We start from the raw sequence: 19,802 nt of genomic DNA on the forward strand, positions 1-19,802 counted from the left end.
GATCACCTGAGGTCGGGTGTTTGAGACCAGCTTGGCTAACATGGTGAAACCCCATCTCTACTAAAAATGCAAAAGTTAGCCGGGCGTTGTGGTGCATGCCTGTAATCTCAGCTACTCGGAAGGCTGAGGTAGGAGAATCACTTGAACCTGGGAGGTGGAGATTGCAGTGAGCTGAGATCATGCCATTGCACTGCAGCCTGGGCAACAAGAGCAAAACTCCGTCTCAAAAAAAAATTTAAAAATCAGTATTTTAAATTTTATAATGGCTCTCTATGTAAGTGCATTTTGCTAATCATCTCTCTCTCTCTCTCTCTCTCTCTCTCTCTCGTTACTATTTGCTTAACTGGTATTCTTTACACAAATAGTATTTGTTGAATAAATGTGTGTTAAATATTCTTACAGAGTTCTATAGGTAGAGTTTTGTTCATTTGTTTATGCATTTGAAATACATATTTTTAGGGTATGGCTTTTTTTTTTTTTGAGATGAAGTTTCACAGGAGTGCAGTGGTGTGATCTCGGCTCACTGCAACGTCTGCCTGCTGGGTTCAAGTGATTCTCTTGCCTCAGCCTCCTGAGTAGCTGGGATTACAGGTGCCAGCCACCATGCCCAGCTAATTTTTAAAATATTTTTAGTAGAGATGGGGTTTCACCATATTGGCCAGGCTGGTCTTGAACTCCTGACCTCAAGTGATCCACCTGCCTCTGCTTCCCAGTCCCGGTGCTGGGATTACAAATATGAGCCACTGTGTGCAGCCACCATGGCTTTTTTATTTCAAAAGTGATTTTTATTCTTGAACAATATTTTGAAAGTGTAAACACACACACACACACACACACACACACACAAAGAAGTATAGTGTATCTCTCATAGCTAACCAATTAACCAATCCTAACAATTTGTTTTGTAGCCTTCTAATCTTTCCAGCATGTGAGATTTGCATATATACTTATTTGACAAGGAAAGGTTCAAGTTGCATATGTATTCTTGAAATCTGATTCACAGAATTAAAATTGCAAACCAGAAGGTCAAAATTCTATCACTGATTGTTACAGCAAAGGATTTTTCTTATCTTTATGAAATAGGACAAAATAGATGTGGGATTATGTATTTGGGAATTGATGAGATGTGCTTGGGATGAACTGGATGAACTCTATAACAAATGCCTTGTATGTAGTTTTGTATTAGATTTGTGTTTTTTGGTAAATTTTGATCAAATATTAGTTTTAAAATTGATAAACCTAAAGGAATAGTAAATACTTTATATATATATAAAATTTTAACTTTTGTGGGTCCATAATAGGTGTATGTATTTATGGGGTAAGTACTTTTAATATTTTTAATTTTATAATGGCTCTCTATGTAAGTGCATTTGCTAATCATTCTTTGTCTTAGAAAGTGAATTTTCATGCAGTCACCAAAATTGGTGAATATAATAGTGTTGATTAGGAACTTCCTTGTTAATTGTTCTTAAAACTGTGTAGTAATTTTGAAATTTGAACATACAATTTTTCAATTTATTTCTTGTTAATGTAAAAACACACTACTGTGTGTTGTTTTACTATTTATTCCTTGCTTCTGTTCTCAAAGGAAAAAAAATCTCCACATCTTCATTGTTTTATTTTTGTCCAAAAGACTGTTCCTTTCCTGATATTGTATCAGGTATTAAAAGTTACTTGGATTCAGTCCATTGAAAGATGAGTCATAGTCCACCAGAGAGGGAGAAATAGAATGAAACATTTTAATTTAAAAATGTATTCTTTTAATTTAGCCATAACCTATTAAATTTCTCATGTGTTTTATGTGCTGTGGTACAGAAAGCACTGGAATTTAAAAGTAAGGCAGATCTAGATTTAATTCCAGACCTTACGTTCAATTACAGTTTTACCTTCGGGAAAGTAATTAAGCTCCCTGAGTCCTATCTGTAAATTACTATAATACCACCTATGTTACTGGGATGTTTTTAGGATTATAGAAAGTAAGAATGAGAAAGTGCCTGGTATGTAACTTGGGTACTGTAAATGGTCATTTCTGCTACTTTCCTTTCTTCCATATTTACAATTGATTCAACAAACATTAGATATAATTTCTGTTTTGAGGGGCTGCCTGTCTCCCAGGAAAGATAGACCTATAAATGAGTAAACAGAGATGCTATGATGGATGTATTATGGGTACATTGGGCCACAGAGGTCACATAGTCAGCTCTACTTAATAGGGAAAGCTTCACAGAGGTAGCTCTTGACCTGGGTCTTACAAATGAGGTTTGCTTTTATAGTGCTGATCAGGGAGGAAAGGGAAATGGGGTTAGAGATTTAGAAGACATTAGAGAATTCAGACATATGTTCACTTTACTATGTATCTATTTTAATATCAAGTTTCACAAATTGATTCTTTAAGAAAGAAGATTGGTCTTAAAATCTCCTAAGTGGTGCTGGACATACTTTATAAATTATCCTGAATCTGTGACATGTTAATAACACTTAGCATTATTTGCTGCTGAATCCCTAATTGGGTGAAGACTTAAGATAACAGACTGTTTGTATTTAGATACCTGTGATATCCCAGGTTTGCTCTGACTTTATGCTTACAGATTATTTTTTTATTAGTGGTAGAATATTTGCAGTAAGTTTTCTAATAAGTTTACTAATTTCCTTAAATTCGTATTTATAAGCGCCTTTTAAGGGTGATTCTTTCAATTTTTAGGATGATAAAGTATAAAAGCATGAACTTGCTATTGTGTTATTATTTAATGTTTTTAAAACTATGGTTATGACCTATTAATAGACCCTGAAATTAATTACTAGGTTATAACCAGAATTATTATTACTATTATTTTTGAGACAGAGTCTCTCTCTGTCACCCAGGCTAGAATGCAATGGTGTGATTTCAACTCACTGCAACCTCTGCCTCCTGGGTTCAAGCAGCTCTCCCACCTCAACTTCCCGAGTAGCTGGGATTATAGGCGCCCACCGCTACGCCTGGCTAAATTTTTTTTGTATTTGTGTAGAGATGGAGTTTCACCATGTTGGCCTGGTTGGTCTTGAACTCCTGACTGATCCACCCACCTCCACCTCAGCCATCCATCCACCTCAGCCTCCCAAGTGCTGGGATTATAGAGTGAGCCACCGTGCCCAGCTGCATTACTTTTTTAATGAAATAGAATAGATTAGAAAATATCAACGTGCATTACATGTTATCATGACATTTATTCCTCCATAAAACTGTTTTCAGTTTTATTATATACATACATAATACAAAAAGGCAAACTCTCAGAAGCACATGTGTACTGTAAAACTTCTTTTTTTTTTTTTTTTTTTTTTAAGAGATGGGGTTTCACCTTGTTGGTCAGGGTGGTTTCAAACTCCTGACCTCAGGTGATCCACCCACCTCGGCCTCCCAAAGGGCTGGGATTACAGGTGTAAGCCACCATGCTCGGCCTTTTTTCTTTGTTTTTTTTCGTTCTTTTTTTTTTTTTTTTTTTTTCCCTGTAAAACTTCTTACTGAGGATTACAATCATAAAAGTTTGAAAATGGGCCAGGCACAGTGGCTCACACTGTAATCCCAGCACTTTGGGAGGCTGAGGTGGGAGGGAGGATCACCTGAGGTCATGAGTTCAAGATCAGCCTGACCAATGGGGTTTAGGTGAAACCCCGTATCTACTAAAAATACAAAAATTAGCCAGGCGTGGTGGCGGGCACCTGTAATCCCAGCTACTCAAGAAGCTGAGGCAGGAGAATCGCTTGAACCCAGGAGTCAGAGGTTGCAGTGAGCTGAGATTGCGCCACTGTACTCCAGCCTGGGCGACAAGAGCCAAACTCGGTCTCAAAAAAAAAAAAAAAATTGAAAATCACTGATTTCAAATAATTCAAAAGTGTTGAGTATAAACATTTCAAAGAATTATGCTTTTACTCAAAATTTGGTAAAAATGAATGTTGTTTTGTTCTCTTAATAGAAATCAGCCAAAATTACACCATGTGCGCTTTGCAAGTCATTGAGATCCTCAGCAGAAATGATTGAAAATACCAATAGCTTGGGGAAGACAGAGCTTTTCTGTTCCGTTAATTGTTTATCTGCTTACAGAGTTAAAATGGTTACTTCTGCAGGTAATACTGGTTTCATAAACTATGAAATATAATAGTTCAAAAAATTATGGTTATTGCTTTATTTTTATAGTAATTTTTTGGTTGATTTTTAAGGCAAATTTCACGTATTTCAGATATTTGTCATAAAATATCATCTGTTGTCTTTATTCCTTGCTTATTTATTTACTTGCATGCCTATTTAACCAAAAGAATTTCATATGGCTTCTTTATTTTCTTTATCTACACCCGGTAGACTTTGAGTAATTTAAATTAAAAAGAAAAATTTTTCAGTATTTGGTTAGTTGTGTGTTTTGTTTTTTTTTTTGGGAGATGGAGTCTTGCTCTCATTGCCCACACTGGAGTGCAATGGCACAATCTCAGCTCACTGCAACCACTGCCTCCCGGGTTCAAGCAGTTCTAGTAGCCAGGATTATAGGCATGTGCCACCGTACCTGGCTAATTTTGTATTTTTAGTAGAGATGGGGTTTCGCCATGTTCATCAGGCTGGTCTCAAACTCGTGACCTCATGTGATCCACCTACCTTGGCCTCCCAGGGTGCTGGGATTACAGGCATGAGCCACCATGCCTGGCCCAGTATTAGGTTATTTTTTGTCTATATGTGACATGAATTAGTTTCAGTTCCTACAACTTAACCTGGCCCTTGAATTTTCATATGTTGTATAATATTTATTTAATTTCTCATACATTTGTGTACATGTATACATATTACTCATTGGTTTTTATTTTGATTTGCTAAGGTGTACAAGTTCAGTGTAACAGTTGTAAAACCTCAGCAATTCCTCAGTATCACCTAGCCATGTCAGATGGAAGTATACGCAACTTCTGCAGCTACAGCTGTGTGGTAGCTTTCCAGGTATGGCTTCAGGATCCTTCCTCTTTTTCAGTCAGTGAGTCACCTACTGTATGAGTCTGTTCTTGCACTGCTATAAGAAATACCTAGACTGGATAATTCATAAAGAAAGAGGTTTAATTGGCTCACAGTTCCACAGGCTTTACAGGGAGCATGGTTGGAGATGCCTCAGGAAACTTTCAAGTATGGCGGAAGGCGAAGGAGAAGCAGGCATGTCTTACATGACGGGATCAAGAGGAACAGAGAGGAGGGGGAGGTGCTACACTTTTAAACAACCAGATTTCGTGAGAACTCACTATCATGAAAACAGCAGGGGAGAAATTCACCCCTACGATCCAGTCACTTCCTGCCAGGCCCCTCCCCCAACATCGTGGATTACAATTGGACATGAGATTTGGGCAGGGACACAGATTCAAACCTATCACTTACTATAGTAATGCACGTTTATTAGGTGTTTGCTAGGGCCTGGATTGTGTACATTTCTATATCATTCCTATGAAACTTGGATTTGTAGTTCATTCTGTATTTCGAATTTCATTTAACTGCCTTCTATAGCATTAAGTGGTAATTTTATCATCCAGATTATCTATTGAGAGGATATTATTTTTGAGGAAGATTATTAGGTAAATTATTTTATTTTTTCATCATAAATGAGACTCCCCCATTCTGTTATAAACTGCTCAGAGGCAGGAACATTGCCTGTTAACAGATGTACCTTACATACCTAGAACTGTGCTTGGCATATGTAGGCACATGATACTTCTTTGTTTTAAAAAATGATGAAATTGATCTTTTTTGTTGTTTTGTTTTTCCAGAATTTATTCAACAAACCAACTGGAATGAATTCTTCTGTAGTACCCTTGTCTCAGGGCCAAGTAATTGTAAGCATCCCCACAGGTTCAACAGTGTCAGCAGGAGGGGGTAACACCTCTGCTGTTTCTCCCACCTCCATCAGTAGCTCTGCTGCAGCTGGTCTCCAGCGTCTCGCTGCCCAGTCCCAGCATGTTGGGTTTGCACGAAGTGTTGTGAAACTCAAATGTCAACACTGTAACCGTCTTTTTGCCACAAAACCAGAACTTCTTGACTATAAGGTAAAGTGTAGCATGTTCATGGTAAGATTTTGAGTATACATGAGTCTATTTGTAAAATTATTTTTAACTTTGCATCTCTCAGAATTACACCATTTATTTTGAAAGTAAGGGAGATAAGGAGTTCCATAAGACAAACCAGATGTTTAATTCATACTTAATGATTATTTCTTTGCAGGGCAAAATGTTTCAGTTCTGTGGCAAGAATTGTTCTGATGAATATAAGAAAATAAATAATGTAATGGCAATGTGTGAATATTGTAAAATTGAGAAAATTGTAAAGGAGACTGTTCGGTTCTCAGGTGCTGACAAGTCATTCTGTAGTGAAGGTATGGATTATCTTACATACTGAGCATGTTGGTTGTTTTAAAAGCAGTTGATGATTTAAGCTTTCACTGTCTAAGTTAATCTGTTTTGTTCTTTATATATAATATAAGTGCCTTTTTGATTCATCTAGTTCATTCTTTTTGATCTTTTTTTTTTTTTTTCTGAGACAGAGTTTCACTCTTGTTACCCAGGCTGGAGTGCAATGGCGCGATCTCGGCTCACCGCAACCTCCGCCTCCTGGGTTCAAGCAATTCTCCTGCCTCAGCCTCCTGAGTAGCTGGGATTACAGGCACGCACCACCATGCCCAGCTAATTTTTTGTATTTTCAGTAGAGACGGGGTTTCACCATGTTGACCAGGATGGTCTCGATCTCTTGACCTCGTGATCCACCCGCCTCGGCCTCCCAAAGTGCTGGGATTACAGGCTTGAGCCACCGCGCCCGGCCTTTTTGATCTATTTTTTATCTTACATAGATGTTAAAGTGAAGTGAAAGATTTGATGTGAAAAACATTTACCATCATTAGGTTCCCCATTATTAGGTTGATGGGGACCTCAGGGGTCTTCTAGTTTTTGAACTTATTGCTAAATGTAATGCCTTAAATTGTGGTAACATCCTAAATTTATATTTTTTTTGTTTTAAACAGCCGTTACGTTTCTGAATATAAGTGGCTAAAATATGCAAATTAATATGTGAAAGATTGTTTTCCTTATTTAGATAACTATTCTATAAGTTTATAATTTTTTTTTTTTACTCTAAAGTGGTGTTAAGTTAGCCTTCTAGAGCAGGGGCTTTCAAACTTTTTGATAACACAAAAGAAGAAATACATTTATACTGTGACCCAGTATATTTTCACATACTAAATAAAACAAAAGTTTTTTTGTTTTTGTTTTTTTGAGACAGAATCTTGCTCTGTCACACAGACTGGAGTGCCATGGCGTGATCTTGGCTCGCTGTAGCCTCTGCCTCCCAGGTTCAAGGGATTCTCCAGCCTCAGACTCCCGAGTAGTTGGGATTACAGGCTCCCACCACCACACGTGGCTAATTTCTGTATTTTTAGTAGACACGGGGCTTCACCATGTTGGCCAAGCTGGTCTCGAACTCCTGACCTCAGGCGATTCACCCATGTTGGCCTCCCAGAGTGCTAGGAATACAGGGTGAGCCACTGTGCCCAGCCCCAAAAGTTTCATGAAACAAAACTGATGCAGTTTAATATTTTATCTTCTGTCCTAGCCTGTCTTCAATCATTAAAAAAAAAAAAATCTAGTGTAGATACTCTAAACTGATTTCTTGATTTGTGAACCTGTCAGGACCCAAGTGTGACAATTTTGTCCTAGGCCATTTTTCTTTTTTGTTTGTTTTTGTTTTTGTTTGAGATAGGGTCTTGCTGTGTTGACCAGGCTGGTCTCAAACTCCTGGGCTCAAGCGATCCTCCCACCAGCCTCCCAAAGTGTTGGGATTACAGGTGTGAGCTACTGCACCCAGCCTGTCCTAGGCCATTTAAAGATGCAGAAAACTAATATTTCTACCTAATGTTAATTTTATCTTTCCTGATGTTTAGGTTGCAAATTGCTTTATAAACATGACTTGGCAAAACGCTGGGGAAATCACTGTAAAATGTGCAGTTATTGTTTACAGACATCTCCCAAATTGGTACAGAATAATTTAGGAGGAAAAGTGGAAGAGTTCTGTTGTGAAGAATGCATGTCTAAATATACAGTTTTGTTCTATCAGGTAAATCACATTCCAGGGTTTTTCAAGCTAAGGCATAAATTATTCCCTTTTTAAATTTCATGTCATATAAAGGACAACTTAATTATTTAAAAATTTTAAATGTTAAGTGTTTTATGCCCTTTAGCAATTAATATAAGATTTAGAAAGACTAATGTCATTCAAGTTTTATTTCCTTTAATTTCCTGTAGGAGGCATATCATTCTTAAGACATTAAAATATTTAAACTTAAAATTTTACTCATTTATTATTTAAATGAAATGAATTTGTCCTCTGAAGTCTTGGAGGAAGATAGACCTTATTTTTACTTCACTTTGGTTTTTAATTGCTGTAGAGTGAAGTCTGTATGTTACATGTTTTTTTTAAAAAATTAGTATAAAATCATTGATAGTCAAACTTTAATTTTTTGATCTAAATTCTAAGTTAATTTCCTCACTTATTGTGTGTGTCCTATTTTTATTCTGTCAGACCACAGATAATTTGTTTCTTACTCCTTGACTGCCTTTTTTTTTTTTTAGATGGCCAAATGTGATGCTTGTAAGCGACAGGGTAAACTCAGTGAGTCCTTGAAATGGCGAGGGGAAATGAAACATTTTTGTAACCTGCTCTGTATCTTGATGTTCTGTAATCAGCAAAGTGTTTGTGACCCACCTTCACAAAATAGTGCAGGTAAAATAAAACTTAAGTACTGAATGGAGTCTTCGATCAATACTCGGATCTGGAACTGTGTAAACAGTTGTCATCAGTTTCATGAAACATCAATTTTCTTGTATTCAATGTCATTAACATTTAGATTTTTTGTTGTTGTTGAACACCTTAGATTAAAGCTGAGTAAAAATGAGGTTTTTATTAAATAGATTTCTTTGAGAATATTGAATCAGATGAACTTTGTAAGAACTTAATTATGGGAAATGATAACAGCTAATAGTTTGTAATTGAGTATAACTGGCTTACTTAAAAAATTATTTAAGGCTACTTAGAAGAAAAGACATAAAGTTGAAATCACATGGCTTTTTACACACACCATATGCAGGCCAGGTGTGATGGTTCATACCTATAATCTCACCGCCTTTGGAATGCCGAGATGGGAGGACAGCTTGAGACCAGGAGTTCAGGGGTGCAGTGAGCTGTGACCACAGCACTGCAGTCTCACTCTATAGGATGATAGAGAGATTCTGCCTCTAAAAAATTAAATTAAAATAAAACTATATGTTGGGGGTGTGACTAATCGGGGCCAATGTCACGGGTTGTAAAGGAATTTACCAAAACAGTTGTAGGTAAAGGCAGATTTATTAGAGAAAGTGTGAAAATATGTTGCAAGGTTGCAGTGAGCAGCACAGAGGAGAAGGGGAAGTCTGCAGAGAGGCAGGGGCTTGAGGGAAGTTTTATGAGGTCCTGCCTGCTGGAGGGGGCTGCTTGCAGAATGAGGCCATGCTCCTGGAGCTACCTGTAGAAGATCATCTCTCAGACTAATTATTTATTGTTCTTGCTCTTTGTTGCTTATCAGAACTTACTTACCTTATCAGAACTACACACTGTGTAACTTTATCATTTAAAAACCAACAACACTAGTATCATCCTGAAAGCTACAAGAATTTAAGTATAGTCTCCTTACAAATAAAAGCAAGATCTGTAAGAGCCTACTCCAAAATGTAAAAAAACATTCTTTCTATATAAAGGCAAGATTTAAGAAAAACATTAGGCTCAATTATCCATTATTAAATCTACCCTGTGATCCTCATTGATACTGTTTGGGGATTTGCATTGTTAGTTTTTTTTTTTTTTCTTTTGCATGCACTTAGGGCATACATTGTTGATTTTTAAGTTAGACTGTTTGTTGCATTTTTATGTAAAGATAAAGTAAATAGAAAACTTTCAAGTTTTACAAATTAAAAAGTAGAAAACCAAAACCCAGTTAATCCTAAAGTGACTTTTTGCTCTAACAGAAATTACTCAAACCTGAAAACATTGTTTAACTTCCTTGAAATGGGTTCTGTGTAAGTACATATAAATCACACAAGGTTTTCTTATTTTTGTTTATTTTAATCAGCAAGTATTTCCATGGTTCAAGCTGCTTCAGTAGGACCCCCATCTCTGAGAAAAGATTCAACTCCAGTTATAGCCAATGTAGTATCATTGGCAAGTGCTCCTGCTGCTCAGCCCACAGTGAATTCTAACAGTGTCTTACAAGGTATGTCTTGATTGGAAAGCGTTTATCTAGCGTATTTAAGTTGGATACAGTGGTTCTCTAACTTCCTTTCATCAGGGATTATTTTCATATATTTAACACATTCATATTAGGAATGGTGGCTCACTGTACAAGTTTCATATCTCTTGCTTTAGAATTACTAGTCTCTTCCATTGAATTAAATTATCACATGTTCTTAGTATGAGGGTTTGCATTTATGTGCTGATAATCAACTTTTAATGCTAATGTTAAAATAATTATAAAGATCCTAAATTTATGTTTTAATTTCTGTGAAGGTGCAGTTCCAACAGTAACAGCGAAAATCATTGGGGATGTAAGTTTTATTATTTTTGTTGGTATTGTCACTGTATTTATTTTTCATTTTCATACATTATAAATATGTATGAGCTAATTTTCCTTTATTATATGAAATAGTTTTCATTAGCTCATTTAATCTTTGTTCAGGAATAGGATTTTCTGGCTACTTAAATAGGTCTTTTATGTATTTTAATATCTTTGAATGCTGACTATGTAGTTATTGAACGTGTTTTTTAAATTACACAGAATTGTACAGGATTTAGTCATGAAAGACTTTTGGTGACTTTGTGATGTACTCAGAGTATAAATAAAATATTTATAAAATATAGATTATCCTCCCCCCAACCCAGTACAGATTATACTGCCAAAAAATTCCTTTTTTGGCTGGTCACAGTGTCTCATGCTGTAATCCCAGCACTTTGGGAGACTGAGGCAGGCAGATCCTGAGGTCAGGAGATTGAGATCATTTTGGCCAACATGGTTAAACCCTGTCTCTACTAAAAATACAAAAATTGCCGGGCGTGGTGGCTCACGCCTGTAATCCCGGTGCTTTGGGAGGCCGAGGCAGGTGGATCACAAGGTCAACAGATCGAGACCATCCTGGTCAACATAGTGAAACCCCATCTCTGCTAAAAATACAAAAAATTAGCTGGGCATGGTGGTGCGTGCCTATAATCCCAGCTACTCAGGAGGCTGAGGCAGGAGAATTGCCTGAACCCGGGAGGTGGAGGTTGCAGTGAGCCGAGATCATGCCATTGCACTCCAGCCTGGGTAACAAGAGCGAAACTCTGCCTAAAAAAAAAAAAAAAAAAATTAGCTGGGCACGCTGGCGCATGCCTGTAGTCCCAGCTACTGAGGAGGTTGAGGCAGGAGAATTGTTTGAACCCAGAAGGCAGAGGTTGCAGTGAGCCAAGATTGTGCCACTGCACTCCAGCCTGGCAAGAGTGAGACTCACTCCCTCAAAAAAAAAAAAAAAATTCTTTATTTTTTAAGCTCATTAATATTTTCTGCTTTGTCTCTTAAAAGAAGAAGAAAATAAATAATGAGAAAAACTTATGACTGAAACAGTGGCACTTTTAAAGTGTTTCTTCAGGTTTCTGGGATAACTTTCACATTGTCTTTATTCAAGTTACTTAAATGATCATAAGTGATTGTATTGTTCCAAGTTATCTTGAAACTAAGTCCTCTATGTCTTAATCAGGAAGTAAGAATTCTCATTTTAAACTTAGCCAACGTTGTTACTGATCAACAGTGTGTTACAATAGAAATGACATTTTTCTTGGTAGATAGAAATTGTGATTAGAGACATTCAAATAATATAGTCATTAAAACATTCCTTGATTACTATTAATATTTTAGGAATATTGTATTTCTCACACATTTGGTTGAATATTTACTTGCTATGTCTTCTACGTAATTCCAATATGATACTTATTTTATAATTATAACATTTCTTATAATTATGATGAGATTTAAAAAAAATTTTTTGTTTCTAATTTATTTTTTTACTAGGCAAGTACACAAACAGATGCCCTGAAACTGCCACCTTCCCAACCTCCAAGGCTTTTGAAGAACAAAGCTTTATTATGCAAACCCATCACACAGACTAAAGCCACCTCTTGCAAACCACATACGCAAAACAAAGAATGCCAGACAGGTATGTTCCTTAGTCTTTCTTTTTTAAATTTTTTGAGGGAAAGAAATGTAGGATCTATTTACATTGAGTACCTGCTGTTTCCTAGGTGACTTGTTTGGTTCTTTGTATACATTGCCCAATTTAGTTCTCACAGCATCCCTGTGAGTTAGGTATTTTCCCCATCTGAGGCTGAACATGTTGTGTCAAAGAGGAGGAAGTTAATCAGTGATACCAACCTGTGAACAAGTCATTTAATTCTCCTATTAATGGCAATGTAATATTATAGAGTAAGCATAAGGTTTGGAATTATAGGACAGACTTGCAGGAGGCGCTGTTGTTTTCCAGGGTAACCTTAGGTTTGAACTGCCCCACAGTCTGTTTTTAGCTACTTCACACTGTTTCAAATGAAGTCAGTTCCTTTGAGGAGAGCTTCAGAGCTTTCTTTTTTTTTTTTTTTTTAAATGAACTGCCCCTCCCCCTAGGCAGAATCTCTGAGGCCTCTGTGGATGCTGGGCAGGGTGGTTGTCTCTGGCCTTCTTGTCTTGCCTCTCCTGACGTGGAACTTCCATCCTACAAGTGAGCTGGGGTGAGGATGATCAGGATCCCAGTGTTCCTGACCTGTTGTTCCTAGGGTAGAGCCTCCATCCAGTGGAGGAGTATGACCTCTTGGCCATACTCACCAGGAATTTAGCCTCTTCAGCTTTCAGTTGGAGTGGATAAGAATTGCTTGTGGTCTACCCTTCCTGATGAGATATGGTAACACTTGATTGGCAGTTGAGGGGAGAGAAGTCTATTTTTATTGGCCACAGTTACCCAGAGTGGAGTTTCTGTCAAGCTGAGCTGAGTCGAACTGGGAGGAATAAAGCCTGTGATAGCTGAAATGTCACAGACTCTCACTGTTCTTACCAAATTTTAACAGATTTTCTTGAAGAAATTTTTCTTCATTTGGTATATGCCTTTAGGACAATTTCCCAAGAATTTAAATGGCTGTTTTTAAATAGTCTTCACCCTCTTTGCTTGTTTCATTAAGGAATATATCTTTGTAGCTCCTCATGCTGCCATCTAAAAGTCATGGAATTTTGGCTGGTGGGTGACTCACACCTATAATCCCAGTAGTTTGGGAGGCTAAGGTAGTGGGAGGATCACTTGAGCCCAAGAGTTCAAGACCAGCACCGGCAACATAGTGAAAATGTCTCTACTAAAATTTTTTTTTAAAGTCTCAGAATTTTTAAAGTAGAAAGAAATTGTCGATTTCTACATCTGCAAGGCTATCCTGTCAGCCAGTGCTTCTCAAAGATTTAATATGCACATGAATTATCCAGGAATTTTATCCAAGAATCCAGAATAACTAGATTCTTAGTCAGTGGGGCCTGAGTTTTGGCGTTTCTTAGAGGTTCCCAGGTAAAGTCAGTGCTTCTGGTCCATGAACCACACCAAATAGCAAGGCTATAAATGATTTAGGGTTTTTTTTTTTTTTTTTTTTTTTGTTACCAGTAGCAATTTATTTAATATTGTGTAGTTTGGTTATCAGACGTTTCTAAATCAAGTAACAGTTTTTTAAATGTCCACTATATTATGTAAAGTTTATTGTCCAAGTGCGATGCTTCATGCCTGTACTCCCAGCACTTTGGGCAGCCAAGGCAGAAGGATTACTTGAGCCCAGGAGTTCAAGACTTGGGCAACATAATGGAAACCCCATCTGTAAAACAAAAGACAAAAAATTTATCCTATATTATTTTCCCACTTCTAACTCTAGTCAAATTGTTAGCTTTTCTCTTTCTGTCTTTAGCGTTACCTTTCTCCTAGATCAATGCTTTTACACTTATCTAGCATATGTTCTGACACATAGAAAGGACTCCATATGCTCTTCAACTTATAATGTTGTGCCCATTCTATGTTAAAAAAATCAGCAGTCAAAAATGCATTTAATATACCCAAACTCTCAAACATCATAGCTGAGCCTAGGCTATTTTAAACATGCCCAGAACACTTACATTAGCCTACAGTTGGGCAAATAATCTAACCCAAAGCTTATTTTACAGTAAAGTTATGAATATCATGGAATTTATTCAGTGCTATATGGAAGTATGGTATGTACTTGTTTTTGCACTGTCATAAAGTTGAATGATCCTGTATTGAACCATCGTTAATTTGGGGACTGTCTGTGTTTGTTAAATAATGGAATGAATCCTCCATCTTACTACTTTCTCTAAGGTTTTTTTTTTCAAGTTCTATTTCATCCTTTTAATACTTAGAACATCTGCTATATGTATTTATTCTTTTTTGTAGGTATCATAACCTAGAGTAGTCTTCCGTCACCTTAGCTCTGCTTATTATAATTGCCTCCTACTTTAACAGTTGATATAGTTTTTATTCAGTGATGAAATTGTTGCCAAATTAATCTTTTGATGTCATTTTCATCACTACTTTGTGTTGAAAAATATCTTCCGTGGCTCCCCACTATCTACTACAAATGATTTTAAAATGTGCATTATAGCATGAGAGAAATGGCCCCCTCCGTATTCAGTCTCCTCTTTAGCAAGTAGTTTTCATGCCTGTCTTCTAGGATCTTTGTTTCATCTAAATTATACCCATCTAATATATATCAATCTATATTATATCCTACATTCATTTTTCTTCTTGTATCACTGATACTTATTATGTTACCCACTTTTTGTCAGTGCTAACTCAAGCCTTTTTTTTTTTTTTTGCTGGTTTAGTTATTTCTCCTTGATAACTCCTACAGTGTCATAGGTTACTCTTGTTTTGAACTGTAAACCTCCATAAGCCTTTTTATTTTGAAATCATATTAAAATGTTTCTAACCCTCTTTGCTTTTTGTGATTTTTTTTGTTGTTGTTAGAAGACACGCCAAGTCAGCCCCAAATCATTGTGGTGCCAGTTCCTGTACCAGTGTTTGTTCCCATACCTCTCCATCTTTACACTCAGTATGCTCCAGTCCCATTTGGAATTCCGGTTCCAGTGAGTAATCGTTGAGAGATTAAAGCTAATTTAGCCTGCATTTTCCTCAATTAAAATTGTATAGTTCTGTGAAGAAAGTTTTTGTTTGTTGGTAAAATATACCTGCTTTTGATTGGCTGTTATCATATTATCATTATTACTTAACATGGATTATATAAATGACTACTTTTATTTGTACCTTTCCTTTTCAGAGAAGGTTATAATGTAGCTTTTTTTAAAAGGTTACATACACAGTAAGACCACTTAAAGAGAAAAAGATCATAAATGGTGTATGTTGAAATCCTGGATTCTAGCAAGGGTGAAAATAATACTGTGATTTATATGATACTCATTTTTGATTGAAGAAAAATAGGGTTTTTTATTACAAATATATTTTTCCCAGGTTCTGAGTCCTTAAAGGAAACAATTATAAGAAAAATGTGAGACGTACAAGCAAAAACAAAAACAAAATGAAAAGTGTATTATAGAATTACTCCTTTAGAGCATTCAGAGACATATTTTGTTGAATGTCCAAAGCACTTACTGAATGGATTCAGAGACATGTTTTGTTGAATGTCCAGAGCGCTTATTGAATTTTTATTTAAATGGTTCTAGTCTTATAAAAACAAACTAGCAAGACTAGTTTAAACATCAGCAATGAATACATCTTTAATTGGTTTGCTATTTTTGTACCTAAATCATCTCACAAATCATTCTTTTGACCAGAAACCTGTTGCCTAAGAAAGTCTTCAGTCTATCCTTGGTCTTTCAGATGCCTGTCCCCATGCTTCTTCCATCTTCAATGGATAGTGAAAATAAAGTCACAGAGAGTATTGAAGACATGAAGGAAAAGCTTCCCACACATCCATTTGAAGCTGATCTCCTTGAGATGGCAGAAATGATTGCAGAAGATGAAGAGAAGGAGAAGACTCTATCTCAGGGAGGTTGGTATAATCTTTAAAAGTAAAGAAAGAAAAAACACATACATTTTTCGGTGACTCAAGTAATTTTAAGTATAAGACACGGTGTTTTTAAAACCTTTATTGTCTGTGCATACCAAGTCTGTGGGGTTGATTGAACTTTTTAGTACTTCTGAAAGCTCCTATTGTTTTTATGAAGGAAAACTAAGTATTAGTATTCAATAGTTTTTAGTTATGATTTCAAAAAACTTAGAAATCAAGGTTTCATGATTATTTTCCAATTTTATCTTTATAATCAAAGCCATGTTCCTCACGTAAGAATTCCTGTTGTATAATCACCAGCATTCTATGTATAATAGAACCTTAGGATGGAAAACCATTTGGCTCAAAATAACTGATAGATGGATCTCAGACTAGTAGTGTGTAATAATGATAATAGCAGTAGTTAACGTTGTGTGTGCTTGGCATACTCTAGGCATTGCGCTCAGTGCATTGTGTGCACTACCTTATTCGGTCTTCATGACAGGCTTATGGGATGGGAAGGAGGTCCTGTGTACCTCAGATTTCTGATCTGGAAAATAGGATGTTAGACTTGCCTTGGTTATGCAGTCCGGAAGTAGTGGAACCAGAACTTGAATCCAGATACATCTGACTCCAAAGCACATGATACTAACCAGAATCCCCATTAACAGTGGTAATCTGGCATTTCATTTTGTTAATGAATTATTCTTTCGCATATGAAGTCTATTTACTTAGAACTCTGTAGTATGATTGATGTATATAGTGCAGTCATTTCATTTGAGTTATAATTTGTTGTATATACCTATAAATTAATGTGCTTTTGTTTTTCTTTAGAGTCTCAAACTTCTGAACAGGAACTCTTTCTAGACACCAAGATATTTGAAAAAGGTTTGTAGTTGCAAATATGTTGATTTTTAGAAATACTACTCTCTGTTAGTAATAGAAACCTCTAAAATATTAGTACCCTTGGATTTCATATTTGTAATTTTAATTATTTGTAAGGGGTATCAGATGTCTATGAAGTATACTAATTTCTAGTGAGAATAATAAAAGCCACATCAAATATTTGTTTTAAAGATTTACTGAGATAATGCTTTCAAGTGCCTACCAAAAATATGAATCCAGTTCTGTGAGGCTGATGAACAAGTTGCTTCATTCTTGAGTGTACCTAGGTAATTGTCCATCAACCATATCTCATTATTTGGTATTCAGGGGTTCAGAAAGTTTTCTGAGCATGTGAAGATGAGGCTATTTTATTTTGAGGGCTTGTTTGTTATCCATATATTTCAGACCAAGGAAGTACATACAGTGGTGATCTTGAATCAGAGGCAGTATCCACTCCACATAGCTGGGAAGAAGAGCTGAATCACTATGCCTTAAAGTCAAATGCTGTGCAAGAGGCTGATTCAGAATTGAAGCAGTTCTCAAAAGGGGAAACTGAACAGGACCTGGAAGCAGATTTTCCATCAGGTTTGTGTGCAGTAACTTACCCACTGAAAGTTTAGTATTTAGAAGATTGTTACAACTCAGAATTGACACTGTTAAGCAGTACCAGTTGTTATTGGTAATAACAGTATAATGTGTTAGAGGTCATAATCTAGAGCACAAATGGACCCTGGCTTTGTAGGTACTAATTTATACCATATTGTTCTTGTAAGTGATTACTTTGGTTAAATTTTTTTTAACCTTTCCCACAGTAGCTTTTCTTGATTTTTAATGAAGTTTTCATTTATGCATTATATTTTTGGTTTAAGTCTATATGTGAAATTCTTATTTTATCACAAACAAACTAATGAATGTAGTGATGATTACCTGACATTTCTTTCCCAGTCTTAAGTCTTTATTTAAATTTGTGCGTTATTTACTTTATGTTGTGCTTTCTGCTGATTATTATAGAATCCTTTGACCCACTTAACAAAGGACAGGGAATCCAGGCGCGTTCCCGAACAAGACGACGGCACAGAGATGGCTTCCCCCAACCCAGACGAAGAGTAAGCTACAGCTTAACTTTTCTAGACTTTTCTTTCCTTCATTCTACAAACATTACTTAGTTCCTGCTGCTTTCAAAACTCTGAGCAGAGTCAGGTAGTCCCATGTGTTATTTTGCAACCTTGTAATTTTGTACGTTTGTTTTTTGAGTTCAAGAGCCTGTCTTTTATTTACATTTCTTTAGTAGGAACTTTTTATCTTTTGTTTCTATAGTTAAGAGTTTTCTTTTGTATTGCTTTGCTTACTTTAAAAAGCTTTTTAGAATTTGGTTTTATGCTTTTCTCTTTTAAATAATCTCTAAATTTAGCTCTTTTTACATGTTATAATACTGAGTAGTTTACTATTTTTATAGTATAGTAAAATTGTGAAGTTCACCTGGCTGTTTTTCCACATTGACAGGGCTTTCCCATATAAAGTTGAAAGAATAATAGCCTTATTTTTAAAATTAGCCCTGTTGTATAATAATTACATTAAAATATTTGTAAGTTCTAAGTGTACATTTTGATGGGCTCCAGCTGATCTATATGATATGTAATTAGCACCACAATCACAAACAATTCCACTTCACAAGAAGTTCCACTATGACCTTTTTCAGTCAGCCCCTCTGGCTGCTGACAGCCACTGATCTGCTGTACAGATTGATGCAAAATGCCACTGCTTTGCCTTTTCTGAAATTTCACATGAATGGAATCCTATAATATGTAGTCTTCTGTGTTTATTTCACTTAGCATAATGCTTTGATATTCATCCATGTTATTTCATGTCCCAGTAGTTAATTCCTTTTTATTTCTGAGTAGTATTTAATTGTATGGACAAACTCAATTAGTTCAGCTATTTAACAGGTGATAAAAATTTGGGTTGTTTCCAGATTGGGGCTATTTTGAATAAAACTTACTCAAAATGCTATGAACATCTTAGTATAAATCTTTGTGTGAACATATGTTTTCATTTCTCTTGAGGAAAGAGATCTAGGAATGAGATTGCTAGGTTTTTATGCTATGTTTATTTTTAACTTTATAAGAAAGCTGCCAGACTGTTTTCCAAAGGAGATGTACCATTTTGCATTCCCACCAGCAATGGATGAGAGAGTTCCATCTGCTCCATGACTTTGCTAACACTTGGTATTGTTGATTTTTAATTTTAGCCATTCTAGTGAATGTATAGTGGTACCTCATTATGGCTTTAATTTGTTTTTCCCTAATGGTTAATGATGTTGAGCATCTTTTCATATACATATTTGCCATTCATGTGTGTTCTTTGGTAAAATGTTTATTCACAGTTTTTATAAAGTTTTTTCATTTTTTTATTGGGTTGGTTGTCATCTTGCTTAGTTGTGAGTATCCTTTACTATGTATATAATTTATCAAATCAGTTTTGCTCCTACTGAGTTACTTTTCTGTTTTCTTAATGATGAATAGCAGATTTTGATTTTGAGGAAGTTCATTTTATCAATTTGTTATTTTATGGATTATGCTTTTTAATACCTCTTCTAAAAATTTTTGCCTAACTCATAGTAACTAAGACATTCTCTTATGTTTTCTTCTAGAAGTTTTATAGTTTTAACTTTTATGTTTGTGATCTATTTGGTAATTTTTATATATGAGTTGAGGCAGGGGTCAAGGTTCATTTTCTGCATGTGGGTATCCAGTTGTTCCAGCACTGCCCTTGGAAAAGA

The 19,802-nt window shown here is 35.9% G+C and overlaps 1 protein-coding gene across 9 annotated transcripts in view; it reads left to right on the forward strand.

Moving 5' to 3' along the window:
• Positions 1-19,802, forward strand: part of ZMYM4 (zinc finger MYM-type containing 4) — a 159,928-nt gene that overhangs the window by 121,918 nt on the left and 18,208 nt on the right. For all 9 annotated transcript variants that reach the window (XM_074380496.1, XM_039473883.2, XM_003937521.4 and 6 more), the window contains 14 exons: positions 3,951-4,101; positions 4,839-4,954; positions 5,767-6,042; positions 6,218-6,368; positions 7,926-8,098; positions 8,614-8,764; positions 10,146-10,286; positions 10,580-10,617; positions 12,114-12,258; positions 15,100-15,218; positions 15,970-16,141; positions 16,973-17,026; positions 17,429-17,608; positions 18,035-18,129. In XM_074380496.1, coding sequence (XP_074236597.1) covers positions 3,951-4,101; positions 4,839-4,954; positions 5,767-6,042; positions 6,218-6,368; positions 7,926-8,098; positions 8,614-8,764; positions 10,146-10,286; positions 10,580-10,617; positions 12,114-12,258; positions 15,100-15,218; positions 15,970-16,141; positions 16,973-17,026; positions 17,429-17,608; positions 18,035-18,129 — 1,962 coding nt within the window. The remainder of the gene's footprint in view (positions 1-3,950; positions 4,102-4,838; positions 4,955-5,766; positions 6,043-6,217; positions 6,369-7,925; positions 8,099-8,613; positions 8,765-10,145; positions 10,287-10,579; positions 10,618-12,113; positions 12,259-15,099; positions 15,219-15,969; positions 16,142-16,972; positions 17,027-17,428; positions 17,609-18,034; positions 18,130-19,802) is intronic.

Source organism: Saimiri boliviensis, chromosome 11 (genome assembly GCF_048565385.1).
Source record: "Saimiri boliviensis isolate mSaiBol1 chromosome 11, mSaiBol1.pri, whole genome shotgun sequence".
Lineage (NCBI taxonomy): Eukaryota > Metazoa > Chordata > Mammalia > Primates > Cebidae > Saimiri > Saimiri boliviensis.